Source organism: Mustelus asterias, chromosome 21 (genome assembly GCF_964213995.1).
Source record: "Mustelus asterias chromosome 21, sMusAst1.hap1.1, whole genome shotgun sequence".
NCBI classification, from domain to species: domain Eukaryota; kingdom Metazoa; phylum Chordata; class Chondrichthyes; order Carcharhiniformes; family Triakidae; genus Mustelus; species Mustelus asterias.
The window spans coordinates 56,772,465-56,786,930 of record NC_135821.1 but is presented as its reverse complement, the minus strand read 5'-3'; the positions used below and the strand labels follow the sequence as shown (position 1 = coordinate 56,786,930).

Here is a 14,466-nt window from a genome sequence, read left to right as displayed (position 1 = left end):
TTCGTGTCTGACGTCACGGCCCGTGACTCAGCCGCCCCGCGGGGTATATAAGGCGCGGCTGAGCAGGTAGCGCATGCGCGCAGCCCTGCCGCCGAGCCGACAGGATGCCCAAGTATTACTGTGACTATTGCGATACTTACCTGACGCACGACTCCCCCTCCGTCCGCAAGACCCACTGCGAGGGCCGCAAGCACAAGGAGAACGTCAAGGACTATTATCAGAAATGGATGGAGGAGCAGGCCCAGAGCCTGATCGATAAGACCACCGCCGCTTTCCGCCAGGGCAAGATCCCGCCCACCGCTCCCTTCCCGGCGCCGGCCGGTCCGCCTCCCGCCGGCGCCGCCATCCCGCCGCCGCCCGGCAACGTGGGCGTGCCGCCGCCGCGGCCGGCCATCCTGCCGGGGCCGCCGATGGGGGGGCCACCTATGATGCCGATGATGGGCCCGGCGCCTCCTGGCATGATGCTGGTCGGGCCCGGAATGAGACCGCCGATCGGGGGCCCGATGCCCATGATGCCGGGTCCGATGATGGGGCCTCACCGGCCCATGATGGTGCCTTCCAGACCCGGATTAGTTCGCTCGGGAAGATAATCGGTGACTTTGAGGAGGGAGGTTTACACAGTGCAGCTTTTCATACCCCCCCTGGAGCGAAGGTGGACAGCGCCGCCGGTTGAAGATCAGATTTGTAACTCTCTTTTTGTTAAATGCAGCAAGTGGCATGTTAGCCGCCATCTTCCTCACTTGGCTAACGTGAGCTCTGCTTGGCCATCAATGATTCCAGCTCAAATTACCCTCCTGAAACCTCCATTCTCATCTGGAGATGAATGCCCAGTTTCCAGAGAGTGGCTCACTAATTCCGATTTCCTCTAGATATTACAGAAAAAGGCTTGTGTAACATTGTTATGGCTGTAGGCATATTGCTCCATTGTATTCGGCCAGTTGAAAAGGCATTTTGGTTTTCTAATTGTCCATTTTGATTTCTAACCTTCCAGTGCCACATGTCATTCTTTGCTGGCAAGCAGGTGGATAGTTGGAAATCCTTTCTTATTTGTCGGTCTGAATCTTTTATAAATACTAAGAGATCCCAAAGCCCATTGTTGTGGTTGACCCGTTCCACTGTACAATAGCATTGAGCCACTGCATATGGGTTACATTATATATGGAACTTTATGATAGTTTTGGATAACTGAATTAACCAGTTGAAAATCTTCCCTTGAGAAATACACTGATGTTGACCACAACTTGTTTTGATGCATTTTTTTTGCAGTCCTTAATTTAGTGCTACAAATAGTACATTTTTAAAATCTCTGTAATAAATGCCATACTTTGGACAGATTTTGGTTTCTCTTGCTATCTTTGAGGATGTAACGAAGCTGCTGCTTTATGCCTGAAACTTAGTGTATAATTTTTATGGCAAGACTTGTGCATTTCTGGTGTTTTGAAATCTTAGTGGGCTAAAGCTGCCATGTCCCATTTATTATGAACTATCTTATACAATTTATGAAGGGCAAGCTTCATTTTCATAAAGCCCTTGGACAATTGAATCGAGCATAACTATATCACCAGTTAGTTTATTTACCAAAATTTTTGCAGAGGTCCAGATAAGCACAAAATACACTGCATTTTGAAACCAAATTTGCTGATTATCATTTTGCCTTTTAACTTATCATGTACTCTTTGTAACTCAATAATTAATCAGTCAGATTATTTTTACCTGCCAATATCTTTGCTGCACTGTGAAAATGTCTACCATTTGATTTTTAATCCACCCCTAATGCGAAAAGTGATTTATTGTTTGTAGATGGATTGACCTATACAAAAAAGTTCATTGTTATGTGATTGTTTCCTTTTGTGGATAAAGGCATTGGTTTTTCCAAAATGTAACTTTAAAAAACCTAAAATGTTGTTTTTAAAACTATTTTTAATTGGAAAATAGTGACATTTTTGAAGCTACATCAAGATTTGCACGTTCCCCCTCCCAAAACAAAATGAAAACTAATTATAGTAGGTTCCTGATAAATGGTTACATTAAGATTGCCTTGGAAAATTAAGCAAGACAAAATTATACCTCAAGACATCATTATTTAATCTGCATCTGAATCAAATTTAAACTGACAACTTTTAATAGTTTCTGAAAAATCTGATTTTACAGATGCTGGAAATGTACAAGCTGAGTTTTTCTCAAGTATTCAGTGAATATTCTGATTGAAGCATCAACTTCCCCAACGTTCTCCTCCAGATTCCGGTCCGCTTGATGCACATTTTAACATTATCTGTTCATTACCTTTTCAGTTGATTTAATTTCAAGACATCATAATGCATGCTGATGCTAAGAGGTCAAATTGAAAACAGCTTGACATATTGAGCACCCTCGTGACTGGCAATACACGTAACTTCGGTGGGGTGGGGGGGGAGAGGGGAGAGAGAATCTTACACATAGTTCAAGATTACAAATTCAGTTTAAGCTACCAAGAATTACACATCCTTGACTGATGTACAGATAAATTTTATGTTTATGGCAGAGGATGTAACAGCCAGTTGCCCAATTATTTGGAATGGGATTTTTCTGCTGGGGTTTAAGTATCCAGTTTATGAAATGTAGCTTTATGATTTGCAGTGCATCATTTTCTGTTAAATGGAACAGAACCTATTTTGTCCCACAAAACGTAATCAAAATGGGATGCTAACATGTTGAAGAGGACACCATCAATGGCTGACACTAATTAAACAACTGGCAGGAAGTGGCTAAGATGATATTCCAAAATGGCTGAATATGTACAATACCAGAACTATTGCTCTGTGGTCAATCAATTATTTTCCTCCATCCGTCATAGTGGTAGAAGGTTCAATGGATGTTTATCATGCTAAAAGGAGGATTTTAAAAGCGACCACTATAGACAGAAAAATGACTCCCAGTAGACCAATGTATCCATAGGAACCCTTCATTCTTTTCTCTGGCACTATAAAGAAGCAGAGATAACAGAGTGCATAATCTAGAACAAAATGTGGTTTCATTGAGATAGCAAAAACTATATGGAACAATTTTTAATAGCTTTATACAGTATGCTGAAATTAAATATAACTTTTGGACCATGTGCAAGTAGGAGTTTCATTGTTTGATATAATATGGTCCAGTGAACTTCCTAGATGCTTATTTGCAGTGGGTGGAAAAACTTCAGGAAAGTTTGATCAATGTTTAGGGGGCAGAGACGGGGGAGGGGAACAGGTGTCTGTATCGATAAGAATTGAGCAGGAAAGGGAAAACTGATTTTAGGTAGATTAAAAAGATGAACACAAAAACAAAGTGCTGCCAATACACAACTGGTCAGCCAACGTCTGTAAAATGAATTGGGTTACGACTTTTTGGATGTATCAGACAGGATAATTAACACTCGGTAAAAAGGGAGAAGCAACGAATACATCAACTGGAGAGAGAATTATCGGATTAAATGATCTGTAAACTGCTAAAGGTTCTAATATAAAAGGTTATCTGACATGCAGAAGTTGGAATGTGTGAAAAGAAAAATGTGAGAAACATTGAGAGAGGAATAAGACTGCAAATGCAAGAAAATGAAATTCCTACAGAAAATGCTAGCTTTTAAAATTGTATATTCATTTACAGGATGTGGGCACCACTGGCTAAGCCAGCATTTATTGCCCATCCCTAATTGCCTTTCAGAAGGTAATAGTGAGCTGCTGCCTTGAACTACTGCAGTCCTTGACGTGTCGGTACACACACACTGGTGTTATGGAGGGAGTTCCAAGATTTTGACCCAGCGACAGTGAAGGAATGGTGATATACTTCCATGTCAGCATGGTGGTTGACTTGGAGGGGAGCCTCCTCCAGGTGGTGATGTTCCCAGGTATCTTGCCCTTTTCCTTCTAGATGGTAGTGGTCATGGGTTTGGAAGGTGCAGTTGAAGGAATCTTGGTGAGTTCCTGCAGTGCATCTTGTAGATGTACACATGCTGCCACTGTTTCAGGGATTGAATGTTTGGAAGGGGTGGTAATCTGGCAGCTGTTTTGTCTTGGATGGTGTCAAGCATCTTGAGTGTTGGAGCTGTATTCATCCAGGCAAGTGGAGAGTATTCCATTATGCTCCTGACTTGTGCCTTTGAGATGGTGGACAGGCACTGGGAAGTCAGAAGGTGAATTACTCATTGCAGGATTCTTAGCCTTTGACCTGCTCTGGGAGCCACAGTATATGGCTACGCCAGTTCAGATTCTGATCAATAGCAACCTCCAGGATGATAGTGGAGAAAACAACTTGCTTTATGTAGTGTTTATAACCAAAACATCCATAAGGCACTTTAAAAAGCTGTAATCAAAAGGATGGAGAGGTGACGAAAAGCTTTGTAAAAGTGTTCAAGAAGGAGATGGAAGAGCGTGGTTGGTAATGAAGGAATACAGAAATTAGTGTCTTTCCCAACAATATTATGGGAAATAACATTTAAAATAACATTGAACACTTATCTCAATTTTCTTCTAAAGTATAAAAAGGTGTAAACAAAAAAAGTTCAATACTATGTACCTCCTGAGTAATATCCCCATGCGTATGTAAATCGGCTGGTTACCCAGATTATACCAAGCACAGAAGCAGCAATCTGTAAAGTATGAAGTAAATTAGATTTCATTATACAGTGCATGTAATATGAACAAACATTAAGAAGCCACAATGAAGGATATAATTGAGATGATAAAATCCATTGAAAATACTCAGACTAGGCTTCCTGTGCGAGTCTTAAAATTAATTTCTGTGCAGGAAACAGCCACTCAACATTCCCTGCTGTGAAGCTGAGGCATGCCGAGTTGAGTGACAGTGAACATGAAGATCAATTGACATATTTGGCAAGCTGAAATTAATGTCAAACAGGTAATAGTTTGTTGAAGAACAATTTTTGGCATCACTGGACATTAAAAATCAAGTTGAATTGGGTATTAATTTAGTTTGTGGAAACAAGACAGTGATAAACATGAATTTTACAATCCTTTGGATAAAAGCTTAATCTCACTTCCAGTAGGAAGGATTTGTCTTGCTGGCTAAAAGGCAGCATGGAAAAAGATGGCACACATTATTTATGACTGTTTATTGAGCTTTTCAGCATCTTTACCGGGTAGACAGCTCCTGCTATCAGTTGGAAGATCACCCATTGAGGATATATCTCCAATGTGTTTAGATGTGCTCGTTGGATGCAGTTGAATATTGGGTCCTTTTCACTGTACATGTTTGGATACTGGAATGAAATATAATGCATTATTACAAAGTTAGAATTTCAGACATTGAGTGTTTCAGTTTCAAAAATCTCTTATTTAAAAACTGTTTAATCTCAGAAATTCAGCTAAACAGATCTAAAGCTTTTCACAAATGCTTGAAATTACATGGCACAGCTCATAAACTAATGCTGTATTTTAATGGCCAGTCTGACTGCCATGCTGCTCCTTTCTACTTGCCCAAGTCTGGAGCTGCACATTTCTTTCCTGATCTGTCCCAGGTCTGGTGAGAAATGTGCAGCACAGCAACTTCAAAATCCTTTCAGTGCAGGGTGGCAGTGTTTAGAGAAAGTACAGCCATGACCCTCTTCTTACAACACCAACTGTTGTGAACTAGGAAGTTAAGGTCCCAGCCACGTTTGACAATAGAGAAGGTAAGTCATGCGGTGGTGGGGGGGGGGGGGGGGGGGGGTTGGGGTTGAGGTCAGTACCATAACCCAGAAGTTAAAAGTGGTTTTAATCCTTCCAATTTTTCTGCTTGGCGTGTTGGAACCATCATTCCCAGCAGTAAATTTGGATTGGATGCTTCCTGCTATAGGGTAATTGCCCAATGGAAGTTTAATCTTCCCATCCAATCTTTACATGGGGTTGTCTAAGGGAGCTGTCTGCTTGTGTATCTTCTGGGACACCTCAGGTTTGACCATAGGAGATCATAAATTCTGGGCTAGCATTTTCCAATATATTTCAGACCAAAGAATTCAGGCAATATTTTCCAACTGAAACTTTTCCTTTGATTCTAAATTAACAATTCCTATTTTTATAATCCCCACCCCCAGGGGAGCTGTAAACCAAAATAACCAGATTTACTGAGTGACTGGCAAGGGAGTTACCAACAAGATTTCACTCTTTGTAACTTTGCTTCGAATTCATGTTAATGTAAATTAAACATGAATTGATATGTTTTACCATTATTCCCTCCTGTAAATTCATGCTTGACTTGCTATCTGTTGTTTCATTATCCCTTGAAGATTGATATGTTTCTACATATTAACAACATAAAGGCATATGCAGATTATGTGGGGATAATCATGAAGTAGAAGATCAGCATGATTTCATTGAATGATAGATAGAGCAGGCTGAATGTCCTACTCCTGCTCCTACTTTTGATCTTAAGCAAATTATGCTTCAAATAAGGCAGTAAATTTCCCTTTTAACTAAGATACATCCCACATAAGCATTTGCATCACTGTACAAATGTGGCACTAGAGCTACATAGTTCCACAAATATGCTGTTCTTTATCCATGTGGGATAAGTCAGGAGTTTTATTCTACAACAGCCTTCCACCTTAGAATTTCATGCGTATGATAATTATCACAAGGTAACAACAGTCCAAATGGTGTAGCTTTCCAGGATTCCTTTTCAACTGACACCACCTGTCTCAGTTTGGTCAACTCTGGGGAAAGTACCAAACTCTTTGCCTCTGAGCTATTTATGCAGCTTTCCAGGTTTTAGATGTTCACAGTGCCTCCAAGAGTTCCTGTCTCCTTTTCTATAAAACAAAAACAACCTCACCCCAAGAGCAATTTACTCTTCTCTCAAGAATTATTTCTGTCTCCTTCTGCATCTGGCCTTCAACATCCAACGTCTCTGCTTGTGGCTCTCCTTTGTGGCAGTAGCTCTCTCTCAGCTGCACAGCTTCTTAATGTCCTTCCTGAATGTACTGGTTCTAGGGTTGCCAAATAACTTGGATAGGTATTTCTTGGATAAGAAAATTACATTTGATGCACTCCATGTCATTTCCAAACATTCTTAACTTAGATTCTGTAGACATTTTAAAGAAATTACAAATGTTACCTTATAAAAAGCACATATCAGAAGCTTGTGGTCTGAAACTATTGTGAAATGCCATCCATTGATATACTGATGAAACTTTGACTACATAAATGACCTCTCAGCTTGCTTTTAATCTAGCTGGGTAAACTTTTTCTTGCATCTGATAATGTTGACTCAAAGGCAATTGGCCATTTTATTCCATCCGGCATCCTGCTCCAGAACTGCTCCAACTCCATATGGTGATGCATTGTAGGTTACTACCAATGACTTGATTGGAGCAAAGTGCATAGGACACTGGTGCGCCCAGATTCAGAAAATGTTTGGCTTTATCTCCCCTTATACATTCTAGTTAATTTTGGAAGACCTCAGAATATTGACACAGCAGCTACTGAAACCTCCTCGCAGGATGGCATAGTGCTCTGCACTGCTACCTTAGTGCCAGGGACCCAGGTTCAATTCCGCCCTTGGGTAACTGTGTGGAGTTTGCACATTTTCCCTGCGTCTGCATGGGTTTCCTCTGGTTTCCTCCCACAGTCCAAAGATGTGCAAGTTAGCTGGATTCCACCGTAGTGTTATAATCTAGGTCAGAAACTCCAAGGTGTTTTATGAATTCAGCCTAGACCATACATTTTGCACTTTGAATTTGGTGCAGGTAAGCACAATGTTTCGCTCCAGATATGATTCAAACAACCTATTAGGGAGCTTTTGTCAAACAAAGTTTATTTAAGAATACAGTTAACATATTGAAAGAAAATTAGCAATATACTTTTACTAATTACAAACAAGAAAAAAAACATGATATTGTATAAACCTTAACTAAATGCACTGTTCCAAAGCAACAATCCTTTCAAACATACACCCGTCCCTGGATTTAGCACAGAACATAAGAATGCTCATGTGGTTTTGCAACTCTGCAACATCCACTGTGAATTAGTCCTTTGGTTGGAGAATTGAAACTCTGGCTTCTCTTCTGGAAATCCCAGCTCGAGGTAGAGATAATGTCACTGCTGACCTTTAGCTAGCAATCCAACAGTAGAGAATTTTCACTCCAGGAAGACAAGAAAACCTGCTTCTAGCTAGCCAGCAGGGAGAGAGACAAATACATTGTCTCCAGCCTGGTGTCCAAACACCACCTACGTAGCCTGCAACCAAAACTGAAAGTAAAAGCAGTTTTGGGAGAGGAAAAAAAAACTGCCCCACGTGACCTGTCAATCAGTCTTCCCACAACAATTCAAAGAGGGTCGTGAACCCGAAATGCATTAGACCCATATTAAAAATAAACAAAACCCTATTGAAACCTTTTAAGCAGCAATAAAATAACTTATAATCAAGCAGGTTAGCAACAAGCACAAAAGGGCCTCTTAAAAGAACTGCAGAGAAACATGATCAAAATACATTTCTTTAAGGCACAATTGCTTCACAGTGTCCCAAGGTGCGTAGGTTAATGGCAGAGGGATTAGTGGGGGGGGGGGGGGGGGGGGGTGATAGGGCCTGGGTAAGTCAGTGTAGATTGATGGACTGAATGCCTCCTGCATTGCAGGGATTCTATGAAATGGGATTCCATTCTATGAAAGATGTATTATTTCCAACCAATTTAAGTTTATCTGCTTGAGCCAATCATGACCCATTAAAGGAGGTCTATGGCATGTAATTAACAAGACACATAACTGTCATTTGATTCTTGTAGGACATGGTGACTGTTGCTGCCTCTAAGGTCTGCAATGTTTTTCCTGTATATGTAGACAATATGGCCCGACTCATTCAATGTCAATGGGTTGGAGGTCTTTTTGAAGGTAACAAAATGCCTGCTCCCCTATGACTGTGGCTGTAGCTCCTGTGTCGCCTTCTATTTTAAGAGATCTGCCATTTACTATCGAGGCTATCTCTATAGGAGGCACTTAGTTGCACCTAGTTTAGAGTAAACACTTGGGTCACTTGTCGGGTTCCACATCCTGTTTTTTTTTGAAGGTGTTAAACTAACATTGTGGGGTTTTTTTTGCACATTCTGTCCTGACTGCTTCACTCTGCACCATGCTTGTAAATGACCCTTACCGTTGTATCTGAAGCACACTATTTCTGCATCGGCAAGCTTCTTGGGAGTGTTTGATTTGATTTATTGTCACATGTATTAACATACAATGAAAAGTATTGTTTCTTGCGCGCTATACAGACAAAACATACTGTTCATAGAGAAGAAAATGAGAGTGGAGAATGTGTTACAGTCATAGTTAAGGGGTGTAGAGAAAGATCAACTTAATGCAAGGTAGGTCCATTCAAAAGTCTGACAGCAGCAGGGAAGGAGCTGTTCTTGAGTCGGTTGGTATGTGACCTCAGACTTTTGTATCTTTTTCCTGAAGGGAGAAGGTGGAAGAGTGTGTGTCCGGCGCACGTGGGGTCCTTAATTATGCTGGCTGCTTTGCCCAGACAGCAGGAAGTGTAGACAGAGTCAATGGATGGGAGGCTGATTTGCATGATGGATTGGGCTACATTCGCGAGCTTTTGTAATTCCTTGCGGTCTTGGGCAGAGCAGGAGCCATACCAAGCTGCGATACCAGAAAGAATGCTTTCTATGGTGCATCTGTAAAAGTTGGTGAGAGTTGTAGCTGACATGCCAGATTTCCTTAGTCTTCTGAGAAAGTAGAGGCGTTGGTGGGCTTTCTTAACTATAGTGTTGGCATGGGGGGACTCCCACATCAAAGACAAGCTTCTGCCCTTAATGCTGTATTCCTTTTTTAAGCTCTGGTGCACCCATACTCAGGCTATTCTTCACAACAGCTGTTTCCTGGCACAAATGGTTTATCTTACTTGGCACGTCTTGCAACCCGCTTTTGCCTTGGTCAGCACATTTAAGGGTCAGACAGAATTAACTATACAACACTCCTCCCTAGCTCCAACTGCGGATCCTCCCCAACCTGGGATACACGCCCTTGTACCTGATTGTCTTCCTGATTTGCCATTCCATAGTGTCCGGCCCGATCACATGGCCCTCAGTGAACATCCCCTTAAAGAAGCCACATTACAACACTAACAGGAGGAGGAGGCTTCATGAGTTTACAATCCATGAATGTCCAAAAGGTAGAACAAATCTAATCTGGCCAATTGCCACCTCATGAGTCTGATCCTAATCATCAGAAAATGATGCACAGTGTCATCCACTGTGCTATCAAGCAGAACTTACCGATCATATGCTCACTGACATTCAGTTTGCATTCTGCCAGGATCACTCAGCTCCAGACCTCACAGCCTGGTTCTAACCATGGACAGGAGAACTGAATTCCGAAGGTGAGGTGAGAGTGACTGCCCTTGACATCAAGGTATCATTTGAAAATTGTGGCACCCAGGAGTCTTCATAAAATTGAAGTCAATGGGAATCAGGGCAAAATCCCCACTCGCCGAGGTCATACCTAGCACAAAGGAAGATGTTTGTGGTTGTTGGAGGTCAATCATCTCAGCTCAAAATATTACTGCAGAGGTTCCTCAGGACAGTGTCTTAAGCCCAACCATCTTCAGCTGTTTCATCACTGACATTCTGTACATCATAAGCTAAATATAGAGATGTTCACTGATGATTGCTGTATTCCGTTTCATTTGCAACTTCTCAGCCAATGAAGTAGTCTGTGCTCATGTGCAGAAAGACCCAGTCGACTTTGAGGCTTGGACTGTTAATTGCCAAGAAACATTTTTCTTAAATATTAATTCCTGGGATGTGAGTGTCACTGGCAAGGCTAGCATACATTGTCATGAACAACTCTCATGTTATCGGCGAGGGTGTCCCAACTTGAAACACAGGTTTGTGGTGTTGTATAGATTTTTTCTGAATATTGTGATTAGTCATATAAAACTCAGTGAAGAACCAGTCCAGTTGTCGTATAACAATTATTGAAGAATATTTATTAACTTAAAAGAAAATAAAAATACACAACAAAAGGACTACAATACTTTAAGACACATAAGTACGTGAGTAACATACACACAGTTTATGTAGAAATTGCCCTTTGTTCCAAAATATATCTATGATCCTTGAAATCACTAAGATTTCTCTTTCCCAAACAACATCCAAATCAAATAAATTTGTAAGTCAAATTCAGCTTACAGTTACCACACAATACAGGGCTGATGATCAAGTCTGGGAAACGTCTTTTCCTGGTCCAGCGAAGATATTTGAACTTTACGAAGGTTTTCCTGGTTAGAAGACTTAGATGCAACACGAGAGCATCTCTGAGAAGTTACAGGACCTCTTGGTTGTGAAATTGGTCCTAGCCTCTTGGCTGTGAGTTGCGGACTGACCTGTCTGCTTCTGAGGGGGGTAACAGTTATACTGATTCACCTTTTGTTATTTCAAACTCAAGAGTTGGCTGTCTACCTATCTCAAATTCTTTCCATTTGTGGAGCTTAGCATTGCTATAGCCCTGAAATCAGCCGTCACTTTAAGTAAACTTAACATTTCTACAGCAGTCATCTAAGTAATCTGTTTCTACTCCTAGAGCAATTCTGATCATTTTTAGATGCCTTTTGAAATACCCTGATCACTTTTAGAGTTTGTCTGCCTCTGGAAATACTGGCTGTTACTGTTGCAAGGCAGATTTTTATCTTTCAGGTCTTTTTAAATTTCCCTTACAGTTGTTGCTAGGCAAATCCTTGACAATGTATTCCATCCTCTAACTGCTCCTGGGAAGGTGGCAAGGGGCTATCTTCTTGAATTGTTACAGTCCATGTGGTATAGTGCTGTTAAGAAGCATTCTTGGATTTTGACAGTGAAGAAACAACTATACACCTCCAAATCAGGACGGCATGTGGCCAGGAGGGGAACTTGCAGTCCCAGGCAATTACCACTTCCAACAAGAGAGAGTTTAACCACTTTCCATCAACATTAAACAATTACCATTGCCGAATCCCCCACCATCAGAATCTTAGAGGTCACCATTGACCATAATCGTAGTTATACCAGCCACATCCTTCAAAAAGTATCTGGATGAACACTTGGCACATCATAACATTCAAGGCTATGGGCCAAGTTTGGGGATTAGGTGGGAGTTCAGGTGTTTCTAATGTGTCCGTGTGGACTCGATGGGCCTCTTCTGCGCTGTATGATTCTATGATTCCGTATAAATACCATGTCTACAAGAGGAGATCGAAGGCTGCTTATCAGTAGCAATTAACTCACTTCCTTACACCCCAAAAATTGTCCACCATCCAGAAGGCACAGTGGCTGATTATGGATTGTTTTCTTGGCAGTAAGCTGCCGTGCTATCAATAATTATATATTCAAGTGTCTGTGACAATTAGAGAGTGGGTTTCTTCATCTTAATTTTCCTGATCACCTAATTTCACCTATTTTCTTTGTTCAGAATGATAGTTAGCTAACAGGGTTCCAATCCTCTTCCACTGACCCTTTACCCGCACAGTGATTATTTTCCAATGAAGCGCTAGTAATATGGTTTTCTGAATTATTTTGAAATCAACCATTGTCACAAATTGTCACAAAATAGGTTTGCCAATGTTTCTTCCTCAAGTTTTTTTTTCTGGCTGTAACTGGATGAGGGGAGATATGGCAGAGGTGCACTGTATAAGATTGTGGCAGTTTTTATAAGGCAGACAAATCAAAATTATTCCCATTACTGATAGTACAAGGGCTAAAGGGCAAATTTATGGTTTTGGGGAAGAGATACAGGAGGGGCGGGCTGATGTGAGGAATAAAGTTTTTTATAGAGAGAGAGGTAATGACCTCGAACTCTGTGCCTACAAGAGCAGTGGAAACAGAGACCCATCAATTATTTCAAATAGAAATTGGATGGGCATTTGAGGGAAATAAACATAAGGTTAAAGGGATATGGGACCGACTGGATTGCCCAACAGAGAGCAGGATGTGCCAAATAGCCTACCTATGTGCTGTAGTGATTTTTAAGAAAATGTTTTATTCCATCCTTAAAGTTACAAAGGCAATGCCCAGAATGGGCCAGGCAAACCCATATCCATTGTTTGTTTGCTTCAAATAATAACTCAGCAGAAAGTGTTCATTAAGAAAAGGCCTCAGCAGGGAATGAAATAAAAACAAAGTGAGGTGGCTTAAACCTGGGGAGGATGGTCAGGAAGTGTGGAAGCTGTCATCTGGATTGGAGTCACACAGAATAATGATGAGGGTCTGATGCTGGTGACTGAAGAGGAGGGAGGCCTTTGCTGGTGGTGGAGGGCGTTTCCTCTCCCTGTCCCCCTTACCTTGACATTGTACTTCTTCCTGGCAATGCCCACCTTGAGAGCCAGGTAAGCCAGCATGACCCAGCTGTAGATGAACACCAGGATCACATAGCCGAAGTGCGGGTGTATGGTGTGAGGCGGGTGCGGCAGAATACTCTGCGGGGGAACGTATTGCATTAGAGACGGCGAAGCCAGGCCGGCTGACAGTGTGTGTCCCTGGAAAATGGGAGCGGGGAGCCAGTCCTCCCGGGCGGGGGGAGCCGCCAGCGCCACCTCACTCGGCCTAGCGGCACTGCAACTCCACTCCCCACCTCTCCCTGCACCACCTGCAGCAAAGACATGGACCAGAGACAGGTGGAGAGACTATGATGACAGTGCATGGACAAGAGTGTTCATTGAAAGCTGTACAAATCCACAGGGCCCTCAGCCAGTCAGGAAGCCTGAGTGGATCTGATGAAAATTATTTTTTTCATTCACTTGTGGGATATGGGCATCGCTGGCTGGCCAGCATTTACTTGGTAAGAAGTCTAACAACACCAGGTTAAAGTCCAACAGGTTTATTTGGTAACCTGTTGGACTTTAACCTGGTGTTGTTAGACTTCTTACTGTGTTTACCCCAGTCCAACGCCGGCATCTCCACATCAGCATTTACTTGCCCGTCTCTAGTTGCCCGAGGGCAGTTGAGAGTCTGTGGCTTTGGAGTCACATGTAGGCCAGACCAGGTAAGGATGGCAGATTTCCTTCTCTAAAGGACATTAGTGAACCAGATGGGTTTTTTTCCCGACAATCGACAATGATTTCATGGTCATCATTAGACTTTTAATTCCAGATATTTTTTATTGAAGTCAAATTCCACCATCTGCCGTGGCGGGATTCGAACCCGGGACCCCAGACCATTAGCTGAGTTTCTGGATTAATAGTCTGGCGATAATATCACAAGGCCATCGCCTCCCTATATATGCCTATACGGGACACATTACAATACAAAATGACCAAAATATTGTGGATCCTGATTCAGGTGAGCGACACGGTGGCACGGCAGTTAGCACTGCTGCCTCACAGTGCCAGGGACCCCAGGTTCAATTTCAGCCTCGGGTGACTATCTCTGTGGAGTTTGCACATTTTACCCTGTCGGCGTGGGTTTCCAGTTTCCTCCCACAGTCCAAAGATATGCGGGTTAGGTGGGTTGGCCATGCTAAATCACCCCATAATGTCCCAGGGAATAGA

At 42.1% G+C, this 14,466-nt stretch overlaps 2 protein-coding genes across 2 annotated transcripts; one reads left to right on the top strand and one right to left on the bottom strand.

Annotated features, from left to right (window-relative positions):
• The first annotated feature begins 60 nt into the window (after nt 1–60).
• On the top strand, nt 61–1,334 carry snrpc (small nuclear ribonucleoprotein polypeptide C). The gene has a single exon (XM_078237933.1). The coding sequence runs from the start codon at nt 105–107 to the stop codon at nt 588–590; it is 486 nt and encodes a 161-aa protein (XP_078094059.1). The 5' UTR covers nt 61–104; the 3' UTR covers nt 591–1,334.
• Nucleotides 1,335–1,621: 287 nt separating this feature from the next.
• Nucleotides 1,622–13,479, bottom strand: mgst3b (microsomal glutathione S-transferase 3b). Its single transcript, XM_078237934.1, has 4 exons — nt 13,261–13,479; nt 5,111–5,233; nt 4,531–4,603; nt 1,622–2,959 (listed from the first exon to the last, which is right to left on the bottom strand). The coding sequence occupies exons 1-4, from the start codon at nt 13,414–13,416 to the stop codon at nt 2,859–2,861; spliced, it is 453 nt and encodes a 150-aa protein (XP_078094060.1). The 5' UTR covers nt 13,417–13,479; the 3' UTR covers nt 1,622–2,858.
• Between the last annotated feature and the right edge of the window lie 987 nt (nt 13,480–14,466).